This window comes from Myotis nattereri (genome assembly GCF_964212035.1).
Source record: "Myotis nattereri genome assembly, chromosome: 21".
Classification (NCBI taxonomy): domain Eukaryota; kingdom Metazoa; phylum Chordata; class Mammalia; order Chiroptera; family Vespertilionidae; genus Myotis; species Myotis nattereri.
The window spans coordinates 9,594,995-9,607,463 of record NC_138097.1 but is presented as its reverse complement, the minus strand read 5'-3'; the positions used below and the strand labels follow the sequence as shown (position 1 = coordinate 9,607,463).

General features: G+C 51.9%; 1 protein-coding gene across 2 annotated transcripts in view; it reads left to right on the top strand.

The window, feature by feature from the left end:
• SLC28A1 (solute carrier family 28 member 1) overlaps positions 1-12,469 on the top strand; it is a 37,160-nt gene continuing 24,691 nt past the window's right edge. Inside the window, exons 1-8 of one of the 2 annotated variants that reach the window (XM_081114728.1) lie at positions 1-111; positions 1,581-1,668; positions 2,519-2,607; positions 3,796-3,887; positions 7,781-7,967; positions 9,194-9,335; positions 10,039-10,152; positions 11,524-11,601. In XM_081114728.1, coding sequence (XP_080970854.1) covers positions 1,597-1,668; positions 2,519-2,607; positions 3,796-3,887; positions 7,781-7,967; positions 9,194-9,335; positions 10,039-10,152; positions 11,524-11,601 — 774 coding nt within the window. In that variant the 5' untranslated portion in view covers positions 1-111; positions 1,581-1,596. Of the gene's footprint in view, positions 112-347; positions 539-1,580; positions 1,669-2,518; positions 2,608-3,795; positions 3,888-7,780; positions 7,968-9,193; positions 9,336-10,038; positions 10,153-11,523; positions 11,602-12,469 lie in introns of those variants that run through there. The other variant, XM_081114727.1, reaches the window with a different exon arrangement.

Sequence of the window (12,469 nt, the reverse complement as noted above, 5' to 3'; positions counted from 1 at the left end):
CCCCTTAAAATGAGAACTCAGGCTAAAGTGAAAGCACGTTGCACACAGCCTGTCTTCACAGAAAAACACGCTGCCGCCTGCCCCGGAGAGTGGCTTGTTTACCACAGATATGTGAGTAGGAAGAGGATCTTGCCTCTCTCCGTGCGGCTGTGTGTCTGTGTCTGCGTGTGCATGGGTAGCTGGGCTTCCCCAGGCTGCACGTGTGGGTGCCCTTCCACAGCTGTTGCTGCTCTTGTGTGCACACCCCTGGTTCTGTGAGCTTAACCGGGCTGCTGTTTGGATAGTGTAGGTTGCCACCCAAGGGGAAGAAAAAAAGAGGGAAGATATGGGGAGATATGGGGTCTCAGGGCTCTCACTTAAGGTGAGTTTAAGCCTATGAACTGAGCTTCAGTTAAAAAAAAAAAGAAAGAAAGAAAAAGGACAGTATTGGCTCTTGTAATCGAAAGATCAGACAGAGGCCGAAAACAAGGACTACAGGCTTTATTAGAGAAGACCTGCAGGGCTGTCTCGCAAGGGGAGGACAGCAACTCGTGCAGAGGTGAGCTCGCCTTTTGAGGGGCGGAAAGGGAAGGAATGGGGGCTTAGTATACTCGGCACGTGCTGATTGGTCGCTTAATGTATGTTCCATATAGGAACAAGGGCTTAGGGGATTTGGCAGGTGTTGATTGGTGGTTCAATGTATCATCCATATAAGGTACATGGTTAGTCGCTCAGGTGTTTCCAGGCTGCAGGTTAAGTCATACTCCGCCCACCAGTTGGGGGAAGGGAGGTACTATCAGTAATTGCAAAGTCCCTCTGGGGTAGGGCTGATTTCAGGTACAATTGGGTACAAGGACTAGAATGAAGTCTTCAGGACATTGTGTCTCCACCTTTCAGAGGTGGGACAGTACAATACAATGAAAATATCACTTAATGGCAATGGTGTTGTTTTTTTTTTTTTATATAATGTATTTTTATTGATTTCAGAGAGGCAGGGAGAAGGAGAGGGAGAGAGAGAGAGATGGAAACATCAATGATGAGAGAGAATCATTGACTGGCTGCCTCCTGCACGCCTCACACTGGGGATCGAGCCTGCAACCTGGGCATGTGCCCCTTGATCAGGAATCGAACCACGACCTTCTGGTTCATAGGTCGATGCTCAACCACTGAGCCACTCGGCTCCAGCTGGGCAATGGCAATGGTTTTAACCTATTGTGGGGAGCATTGAAAGCTAGGGCCTCTCTTCACAAAAATACCTGTATCAGGAACACCTATGTGCTACGCAGAATTCCTTCCTTCTCTTCCCTGTGCCGGGGGGCAGACTTTCTTCGCTTCTGCCTGGACTCGGGGTTTCTGAGAACTTGCCTCTCACAGGTTCAGAAGTGAGTGCAGGAAGGGATGCCTTCCTCTGTCCTTGGGGAATCATGGCCATGGCCCCCAGCCATGATGAGGGTTGAGTTCTGGGATGGTAGCAGCTATGCTAGTTGTCTGGTCCCCCCTGCCAGCCCTCTCCCTTCCCATCCCCTTCCCTTCCTCAGGCCCCTCCCTGGGTCCTGCCTGGCCTTCCCCCTTTCAGCTTTGGGCCTCACTCTGTCTTTCAGCTGGAAGGTCTGGCACATGGAGGACGACACAACAAGACCCAGAGAGTCTGTCTCTCTCGCAGCCGTGGCCGACATGGGGGATGAGCTGGTCTGTCCCCTTCCGCAGTCCCATTTTGGTCCCCTAGTGGGAAGGGCCTTTGTTCACCATATTCTTTCATTTCCTCCCCACACCTCACCTTGTTACTTCAACAATTAGGATCCCCACGCCCCCCCACCCCACTCCCCTGTGTGCTGGCCTCCTCAGTGCAGAGCAGCCCCTTATTTCACTTCTTAAACACTTGTTGTGTGCCCACCACATGCCAGTAGGGCCTGCCCTAGTCTGAAAGGTCAGGAAGGTCTCAACAAGGAGGAGCCGTCGGGCTGTGATTTAAAGGATGAGGAAGAGAAAGCATGTGGGGGTGGGGGTGGCATGGGGGTGAGGGTCCCTGAGGAAGTCTCAGCCTTTGAGGAGCTGGCAGGCTTGTCCTTGCTGTGGAATGGCCAGGTTGGGGCCCACCACCCAGAACTCTGGAGCCTAAAATGACACCCTCTTCCCTCCCCTAGTTCCCTCCCCTTCACCACTTGCACAACCCAGGGTGCACCTTTCACATCGTAATTTGCAAGAGTAACCCCGCTACATGTCAGAACCTAACTCCACAGACTGTGAGGTTATTTGTGTCCTGGGGCTGCGTGACCAGGAGGCCCTGCTTGGGACTCCCACCAGCCACAGCTCAGGCACAGCTGAGTGTCCCTCCCTAGCACAGAGCCCAGCACACAGTAGGTGCTCAATGCATGCCCTGCAGAATTTCAGTTGCCCTCTAATTACTTCCTGTGCAAAAGCCCACCCCCCACCCCAGCCCATTCCTGGTGGCAGCCAGGGCCTCTCCCACTATGGGCCCCCAGCTGCAGTTCTCACTTGGGGTGGCGGGGACACTGTGGTCACGCTCTGGTGGCTTTAGGAGGAAGGCCAGCCCCTGGGCAGCGACTTGAACCATGCGGAAGACAGGAACAATTTGAACGGAGCCAGCCAGGAGCCCCTCTCAGGAAGGTAGGTGGTCTCCAGGAGGGGACGCAGGCCGGGTAGGAGAGGAGGCCACCACAGGGAGCAGGGGTGGGGAGCAGGGGTGGGAGCATGCTCTCTGCCAGGGAGAAAGGCAACTCCCTGTATCTTTGCTGGAGGAAGGAGAAAACACGATTTAGCAAATGAGTGCGCCAAGCCCAAGGCTCCCAACCTGATTTGAAGCAGCCAGAGTGAAATCCCACTGGAAACCCCAAACTATGCTGCGGGGCTGCTCATGGTTTAATTTGGATGGGGCCCCCAAACCAGACTGGCCCCCCTCTTAGCCATTCAGTCTCTGGGTACCTTGGGAACCTCGAGGCTTAGTTTGAAAACCCCTGGACTTGGGCAGGCCCCCCTTTTCACATGGGAAGGCTGAAGGAAAGGGATGGGCCCAGGCCACACAGGCAGCAAGTAGGAGCCGAGAACTAGGCTTCCCAATACCTAGGCCCATTGGGGCCCTCACTGGCCAGTCCTGAGTTGAGGAGAACAGGAGGCGGGGGTTCCATCTGTCTGTCTTGGAGCGAGATTGGGGAAGATGCACTTAGGAGGTGGGAGATGGGACAGAGAGAGGGAAGAGAGGGTCCTTAAAACAGCAGCTGATGCCTAATGAGCTCTGAGTGTGCAGCCTGTGGGACCCCATCGGCTATTCAGATTCCAGCCTCTACTGCAGGGCTAGGCCAGTGACCAAATGACCAGGCAAGAACTGGCATTGCACTGGGCCTGGAAGGCAGTGGGGTCACAGCTGGAGCATAAAGAGGGCTGTCCCCATGTCTCCGGAAGGACTACTGACTCAGCGAGGAGTGTCCCGGGCCCCAAGGGAGTAAATGCAGAGGTGAGAGCCTCTCCACCTTGTTCCATGGGACAGGAGGGAGGCAGCCGGCATGATTTGTGCACGTTGTTTGGTAGCTGGTTGCTGGTAAGTTCTTCCTGTTGGCAGGTCATTCCCCTCCAGCTCTGCAGGCAGGGTTATCACTGGGGTGGTGCTGAGTAGCCTGAGCCTTTCCTTGGTTTGCTCTGGGCTGGGGTTGCTCTTCCTCACTGTGGGATGTCAAGGCCAGTGCCTGGCTCACCCCAGGTCACCATTTTATTGGAGCAGCTTCTACCTGGAGGTGCTGAGGATCCCCATGGGGACGGGAGTCTGGGGGCCACTTGTGGACCCTCTGGTCTTCTCCCTAGGAGTACCCTGCAGGCCGCCCTGAGAGTGAGGCGCTTCTACAGGGAGCACGCACAACTGTTCCGATGGATCTGCATAGGCCTGCTCTGCACTGGTGAGCCTGGGCCCAGCCCCACCCACCCCGCCCACCCATTTCAGCCATCTCCACCCCAGCCATCCATGTCTCAGGGCAGGGTCGTTCACTTACCCAGTAATTCAACAGAGCTTTGTTGAGCAACAGCTCAGGGCTGAGCATGCCAGCAGCAGGGCCAGCAGAATTAAGGCAGACCAGATGTTGTTCCCAAGGCACTCTGATCAGTTAGGGAGAGGACAGCAACTATGTCCACATAGTGCAGCTTGCCCTCTGGGAGCACCAAGGAAGGATGGGGTGATCAGGGAGGACTTCCAGGAGGAGGTGGCATCTGAGTCTCACAGGTTGGCCAGGTGGAGGGGAAGGACAACAAGGAGTGAGAGGTAGTCCATGCAGAGGAACCCCAGGAGCAAGAGTGAAAAGGGACAGGCTGTGAACAGGGAGCTGATCAACAGCCTAGTGTGGCCAGAGGGTAATGTTCTAGACAAGGAGCCAGAGGATGAGGCTGGACAGATGAGAAAGGGCTGATATTGCATCGATGTAAGAACATCCAAACCTGTAGAGTGTTTTTATGATACTTTATTTGAGTCAAACAGAGATATGCCTGCCTGCAAGCAAGATCTCCACGGACTGAGAAAAATACTTCTGAGACTAACAGTTTGCAGTTTCTTTTATGCATTTGAGATTAAGGAGGGAACGAAAGGACGATTACATAAATGTGGGAGAAAGCCAAGTGCAGACTCTCCAATTAGTCTGGTAGCAGAGGGGGTCGAGTAGAGCTTACACTTACAGTGTTTCATCTCACATCTGTTATCCAGTGGAAAGGCTACACGTATCTTCCCATTCTTCAAGAGCCCTGGCTTTTGAAACTCATAAGCCAGGGAGAGATATTTCCCCTCTATCTACTATCCACTATCTATCTACTATCTACTATCATATTCCTTTCTTTAAAAAAAAATATTTTTATTGATTTCAGAGAGAAAGGAAGAGGAAGAGAGAGAGAGAGAAACATTAATGATGAGAGAGAATCATTGATCGGCTGCCTCCTGCGCATCCCCTACTGGGGATCGAGCCCGCAACCCGGGCATGTGTCCTGACTGGGAATCAAACTGTGGCCTTCTGGTTCACAGGTCGATGCTCAATCACTGAACCACACTGGCCGGGCTCATATTCCTTTCTGGAGGCATAGCAGACTGGAACAGACTGGTTTAGCTCCTCGAAGGGGAGGAGGGCAAAGGGGGAGAAGGAAATTCCAGGAAGAAAATGTCACTGATTAATACTTCAGAAGGGAATCCTGGCACAAATAAGGGGACGCCTTCCTGGAGTATCTGACTCATTTACTCTGTCCTCATTGGAACCCAGTGAGCTCTGGAGCATAGCAGGCACTCTTTCGACGCTAGAAGAAGCCACACTGTCTAGCAGTCAATGATGGCGAACCTATGACACGCGTGTCAGAGGTGACACGCGAACTCATTTTTTTGGTTGATTTTTCTATGTTAAATGGCATTTAAATATATAAAATAAATATCGGGAGAACCAAGATGGCGGCATAGGTTAACGCCGGAGTTTGCTGCTTTGAACAACTACTTCAAAAGTGAAACTAAAAGACAGAACGGACATCACCCAAAACCACTGGAACGCTGGCTGAGTGGAAGTCCTACAACTAGGAGGAAAGAGAAACGCATACGGACACTCAGAGGAGGCGCAGTGCTGAAGTCAAATTCTGAGGTGCGGAGTGCGCGGAGCGGGCTGGCGGCGGAGGGTGCGGTTGGCGTTTTCAATCGGGAGGGAGTCGCAGACTCTGAACTCCAGATCCGGGCGAGTCTTTAGGGACCCAGACTCAAACGGGCGAAGCGGGACTGCCTGGCTTCGGTCAGAGCGAGTGCAGCTTTCTCTCCGAGCTTTGCAGCGGGTGCTGGGACTCAGAGAGGCAGAGCCCCTGGGGACAGGACTGAGAGCCGCCATCACTGCTCTCTCCTGCCCACCCTATTGATACTGTGCGACCCGCCCCGCCCAAGCCCTGCACAGAGGCATTTGCCGGATAGCCTCAGGCAAACGCCAGATTAGCACCTCCCTAGAGGACAGAAGTTCTCTCACTGCTGACACAGCTGATTCTCATAGCCACTTGGCCTGGAGGTCAAACCCTCCCTGGAATTAGCTACAACAATCAAGATTTAACTATAAAACCACGAACAAAGACCACTAGGGGGTGCACCAAGGAAGCATAACAAAATGCAGAGACAAAGAAACAGGAAAAAATTGTCAATGGAAGATCTAGAGTTCAGATCCACACTTTTAAGGTCTCTCAAGAACTGTTTAGAAGCCGCCGATAAACTTAATGAGATCTACAAGAAAACTAATGAGACCCTCGATGTTATATTGGGGAATCAACTAGAAATTAAGCATACACTGACTGAAATAAAGAATATTATACAGACTCCCGACAGCAGAACAGAGGAGCGCAAGAATCAAGTCAATGATTTGAAATGCGAGGAAGCAAAAAACACCCAACCGGAAAAGCAAAATGAAAAAAGAATCCAAAAATGCGAGGATAGTGTAAGGAGCCTCTGGGACAGCTTCAGGCGTACCAACATCAGAATTATAGGGGTGCCAGAAGATGAGAGAGAGCAAGATATTGAAAACCTATTTGAAGAAATAATGACAGAAAACTTCCCTCACCTGGTGAAAGAAATGGACTTACAGGTCCAAGAAGTGCGGAGAACCCCAAACAAAAGGAATCCAAAGAGGACCACACCAAGACACATCATAATTAAAATGCCAAGAGCAAAAGATAAAGAGAGAATCTTAAAAACAGCAAGAGAAAGAAACTCAGTTACCTACAAGGGAATACCCATACGACTGTCAGCTGATTTCTCAACAGAAACTTTGCAGGCCAGAAGGGAGTGGCAAGAAATATTCAAAGTGATGAATACCAAGAACCTACAACCAAGATTACTTTATCCAGCAAAGCTATCATTCAGAATTGAAGGTCAGATAAAGAGCTTCACAGATAAGGAAAAGCTAAAGGAGTTCATCACCACCAAATCAGGATTATATGAAATGCTGAAAGGTATCCTTTAAGAAGAGGAAGAGGAAGAAAAAGGTAAAGATACAAATTATGAACAACAAATATGCATCTATCAACAAGTGAATCTAAGAATCAAGTGAATAAATAATCCGATGAACAGAATGAACTGGTGATTATAATAGAGTGAGGGACATAGAAAGGGAATGGACTGACTATTCTTGGGGGGGAAAGGGGTGTGGGAGATGCGGGAAGAGACTGGACAAAAATCGTGCACCTATGGATGAGGACAGTGGGTGGGGAGTGATTGCGGATGGTGGGGCGGGAACTGGGAGAAGGGGAGTTATGGGGGGAAAAAAGAGGAACAAATGTAATAATCTGAACAATAAAGATTTAATTAAAAAAAATAAAAATAAAAAAAAAATAGAAAGAAGAAAAAAAAAAATAAAATAAAAAAAATAAAATAAATATCAAAAATGTAAGTGTTTTACTATGGTTGCAAATATCAAAAAATGTCTCTATGTGACACGGCACCAGAGTTAAGTTAAGGTTTTTCAAAATGCTGACACACCGAGCTCAAAAGGTTCGCCATCACTGGTCTAGCTTCTTCCGAACACATCTCCTCGCTCACGCTCATGTTGTTCAGCACTTTGCAGCTTGCAGAGCCCTTATACACCACTCTATCAGTGACCTCGGTAACAACCCTCAGCACAGGAGGGATGATTGTTGGCACTTCCAGGTGAGGAACTGAGGCTCAGAGGGGTTGGGTGAAGTTCCTGCCCTCCAAGTTCTGGATGGGGCAGTTGGAGCCGGAAGGCGGGGCTGCAGGGGCCCGCAGAGACCCATGCCATCACTGACCCCCCCTTCTTGTACCTTCCCCTCCCACTGCCAGCGTTCGGGGCCTTCCTGTTGACTGCTTGCATCCTGAATTTCCAGAGGGCCCTGCCCCTGTTTGTCCTCACCTGTGTGGTCCTGGCCTTCTTGGCCTACAGCCTGTTGAAGAGGCGGCTGGGACCAAACCTGCTGAGGTGTGCCACGCCTTGGGGGCATTCCCGCCGCCGGAGCCTCTGGTTTAAGAGGTGAGTGAGCTCACAGCCCCCAGGTAGGGCGGGGTGAGAAGGAGTGGGGCACATTGACTGAGGGCCTCTGAGTCAGCTCTGGGGGCACAGCCAGGGCTGGGTGAGCAGGGCCTCGGGCCATCCCACCAGCCAGTTCCTGTGCCATGGGGAGCATACTCCACCCTGCTTGCCTTTTGGAAGCCCCAGGGCAAGCTTCGCCGGGTGGCTTCAAAGGTGGCAGCAATCTTTGTGGAGATTTGCCAGTTCCTGTCTGGTCTCTGCCCCAGTTACTACAGCTGACTGACAGCAGAGAACAGGACTCAGCAGTTTCCTAAAGTAAGAGATCCCAGCTCATCCGGGCAGGGAGGGCCTATCAGATCATCAGGGGCCTGTGTGAGACATGTAGCTGCAGGGTGACCACCCTGGAGTCTGAATCAGCAGGCTGGGCTAGGGTCCAGGTGTCATTACTTTTAGGTAGCCTCAGGGGATTTTGTTGTTGTTAATAATCCTCACCCAAGGATATTTTTTCCATTGATTTTCAGAAACTAGAAGGGAGGAAAGGAGGGAAAGAGAGAGGGCAAAGGAAAGGGAGAGAGAAAGAGAAAGAAACATCGATGTGAGAGAGACATACACCCCTACTGGGACCAGGGATCAAACCTGCAACCCATGTAGGTGCCCTTGACTATGAATCGAACCTGAGACCCTTCAGTCCATGGGCCGATGCTCTAACTCATGAGCCACATCGGCCAGGGCAACAGAGAATTTTTTTAAAGTATATTTTTATTGATTTCAGAGAGGAAGGAAGAGAGAGAGAGAAATAAAAACATCAATGATGAGAGAGAATCATTGACCACCTGCCTCCTGCATGCCCCCTATTGGGGGTTGGGCCTGCAATCCGGGCATGTGCCCTAACTGGGAATCAAACCCTGACCTCCTGGGTCATAGGTCAGCACTCAACCACTGGCCGTGCCGGCCGGGCCTAACAACACGTACAGAGTGTATAATGGTGGGATGTGATCTCACTGTATTTAGTATTTAGTCCCCTCCCAACCCTGAGAAATGGGGAGCCTTTGGCCTCCTTTTCCCAGTGAGTAAATTAGACTCAGAGAGGTTAGGTGGTTTTCCTGAAGTCACACAGCTCTCTCCTCCCACCAGACCTGAGTGTGCTTTCCCTGGAGCCCAGGTGGTCTCCTGTGTGGGGTTGGGGAAGATGCTGAGGGTGATGTCTTTCTGCCTTTCCCCTGCAGGGGTCTAGCCCTCGCTGCTTTCCTGGGCCTGGTCCTGTGGCTGGCTCTGGACACCTCCCAGCGGCCTGAGCAGCTGGTGTCCTTTGCAGGAGTCTGCGTGTTCATTGGCATCCTCTTTGCCTGCTCAAAGCATCACCGTGCAGTGAGTGCTTAGTTGTCAGGCGTGAGTGGGGCTCAGCCCTTCCTCTCCCGCTGCCTCCTTGGCAATGCTACCACCCCAATATCAGGACCCCTCCTGGTTTCACAGTGTGGTTAACACCTCACCTCCTCCCCACTCCCCCCTCTCTCACCCCCGGCTCCAGCCAGGCCCCCCAGAGATCCTGATGCACTCCTGAGTTTGGGGATCACCACTAAAGAATCATTAAATGCTGAGAGGCATCCTGCTCCCTGCTGCTGGAGTGAGAACATTGACAGAGGGAGATTAGGGCAACGGGGTCCCTGCCTATGGAGGACGAATGGGGGGAGGGTCCAGGCAGACGAAGGTTACACTGAGGCCCGACCCTGAGGCTACAATTCCGCCCACCCAGTGATGACCTGGGACCAAGTGCCATGGCATGCCCAAAGCTGGTGAAGGCTTACATGGGTCCTCGGTTAGACCTGCCCACTCCTGCCTGCTGCCCCAGTCTCACTGCCGCCAAGGGTGTGGCCTATTATGAACTCCAGGAAGGATGTGACCACTGGCAATAGGTCCAACCCCTGGCTGGGTCCAGCCCTATCCTACAGGCAGGCTAAAGCGCCCGTAGCCCCTCAGAGCAGCCCCCTGGCCTCTGCTCTCACCCCACCCTGTCCCCGGTGGGTGCCCCCGGGGAGCTGAGCTCACCAGGACCTTTCTGTATCGCCGGCAGGTGTCTTGGCGGACCGTGTCCTGGGGTCTTGGGCTACAGTTTGTACTTGGCCTCTTTGTCATCAGAACAGAACCTGGATTTATTGCATTCAAGTGGCTGGGCGACCAGATCCAGGTGTGTACGTGGAGCCCGGCTTCCCAGGGCATCTTGGGTTGCCAGGGAATGAGACACCATTCTGTTGGGGGACAGTGGGAGGTGAGGCCTCAGAGAGGGATTGGGACCAAGATGGTTGGTGTGTAGTGGGCCCCAGACCAAGTGGGTAGCTGGGGGCTAGGCTGTGCAGCTGGTACTTCCCTCAGTCCTGGTGCCCCCGGACAGAGCAGTCCCCTCAGAGGCTGGGTCTGATACCGGAGAGAGGCATGCGGTCCTTGGCAGTCATCAGTGACGTGGAATGTATATTGGGAGTGCTTAGAATATTGCAAATTATTTACTTTGTGTATGTGTGTGTTTAAAGACAATGTTTAGTCTATTGAAGTTATACTTTCTAAATTTCATTTTTTATTCTAGTAAATACACGTAACAGTTACCAATTTAGCCATTTTTATTTTTTAAATATATTTTTATTTATTTCAGAGATTAAGGAAGAGGGGAAGAGAGATTGAAACATCAATGATGAGAGAGAATCATTGATCGGCTGCCTCCTGCACACCTCCTACTGGGGATTGAGCCCGCAACCCGGGCATGTGCCTTGACGGGAATCGAACCCGGGACCCTCCAGTCCGCAGGCTGATGCTCTATCCACTGAGCCAAACCAGCTAGGGCCCATTTTAACCATTTTTAAATGTCATTGAGTTTATTCACATTGTTGTGCAACCATCATGACTTACTTTGTAAAATATGAATTACGGCAGACAAAAGGTTAATCCTGTACTCAGCCCTGAAGGCACGCATTTCCACGTGCCCCGGAGGAGAAAGCCCTGTGTGTCCGGGCTCTGGCTCCGTGCAGGTGTTGGAGCAGAGGAGACAGAGCTGCTACTCAGGTCGTGTTCCCCATTTTATAGATGGGGACGCTGAGGCCTGGACAGGAGAAGTGACTTGTCCCTGCAGCCACAATGCAAGTTCCGGACCTAAATCAGGTCTTCTGTGGAAGTGTGGCCAGATTCAAACACCAAAGCCAAGAGCCTGGGGCAGGGACAGATGGGGGCTGTGCCCTTGGTCAGGAGGGAAGGGGTAGCAGGCCGGCAGGTGAGGCAGCCCTTGACAGCCGTCTCACCTCTCACTGTTTGGCTCCCTTTGTTGTTTATTTATTCTCTAAATAACTCTCATCTCAGAGCATTTCTTTAAACTTTATTGAAAGGGTGTATCTTTTGGAGAGAGTGGCCATCAATGGGGCTTTAACGACATACACTTTCACGTGGTGTCCAGCCCCTACAAGGCCAAGGCCTGGGGGCCTCGTCCTGGGACCAACCTGCCACTGTTTCCTCCCTCCCTCCCTCCCTCATGGGCTCACTCTGGATTTCATTTTGTTTTGTTTTCTACTTTCAGACCTTCCTGGGCTACACCAAGGCCGGCTCCAAATTCGTGTTTGGGGAAGCTCTGATCAAGGATGTCTTTGCCTTTCAGGTCAGCTGACTGTTGGCCCACAGGCCTTTAGCAGCCTCTTCCAGGCACCTCCAGCTAGTGGGGAGCCCGAGCCAGCTGTGTGGCCCAGGCCTGGGCGGGGGTTCCAGAAGCAGCTGTATGGGCGGGGGTTCTGGGCGGGGGTTGCTGGGAGGGGCCCTGGCAGGAGGATGGCTTGGCTTAGCGGTTTGCTTTTAGTTCTGTTAGCTGCATCCTTGCTCTTTTCTCCCTTTCTATAAGAATGTGCACAGACCTGCAACTTGCATCTCTCCCCTAAGCACCCTTCAGAACCATGAATTCATAGCCCATCATAGGCTACGAGGATGCTCAGCGATCTTGGGCCTCCCTTTATACTACAGGGGGTCACCCCAGAGGAGCAGTGACCTGGCCACAGTGGCCCAGCAAGTTAGGGCAGAGCCAGGCCAAGGGCTGGAGGTTTAGGGAGAATATGCAGGGGGTGATTCGGGTGGTACATGCCCACCAGGTACCATTTGGGGTCACCACATACCAGGGGGTCCTGGACCCTGGTCTCTCCGGAAGTCGGAGTGTCTGGTTACAATTTTCTGCATAGGGGGAATCGGGGAGGGAGTAATTGGTAGGTGCGATATACAGCCCAGCTCTAGGAACGTAGCCATCCTCTGTAGTCCCGGAACGTAGTCAGTGACGTCATGCCTCCCTTCCAAAGAGCATGCCTAATCGCAGTAGAAATACATTTAAATCATATTCATGGTTGCTAAACATTTTGAGATTGGATGTTGTGTTAAGAGAGAAAAACCAAGGGAGGGAGGGAGGTTTATCATTAACCAGCCTCAGCATTTTCCTGTCAAACAATAACTGTTTCCTGGCCGCTGTGAGGCCCTATCCTTTGGAC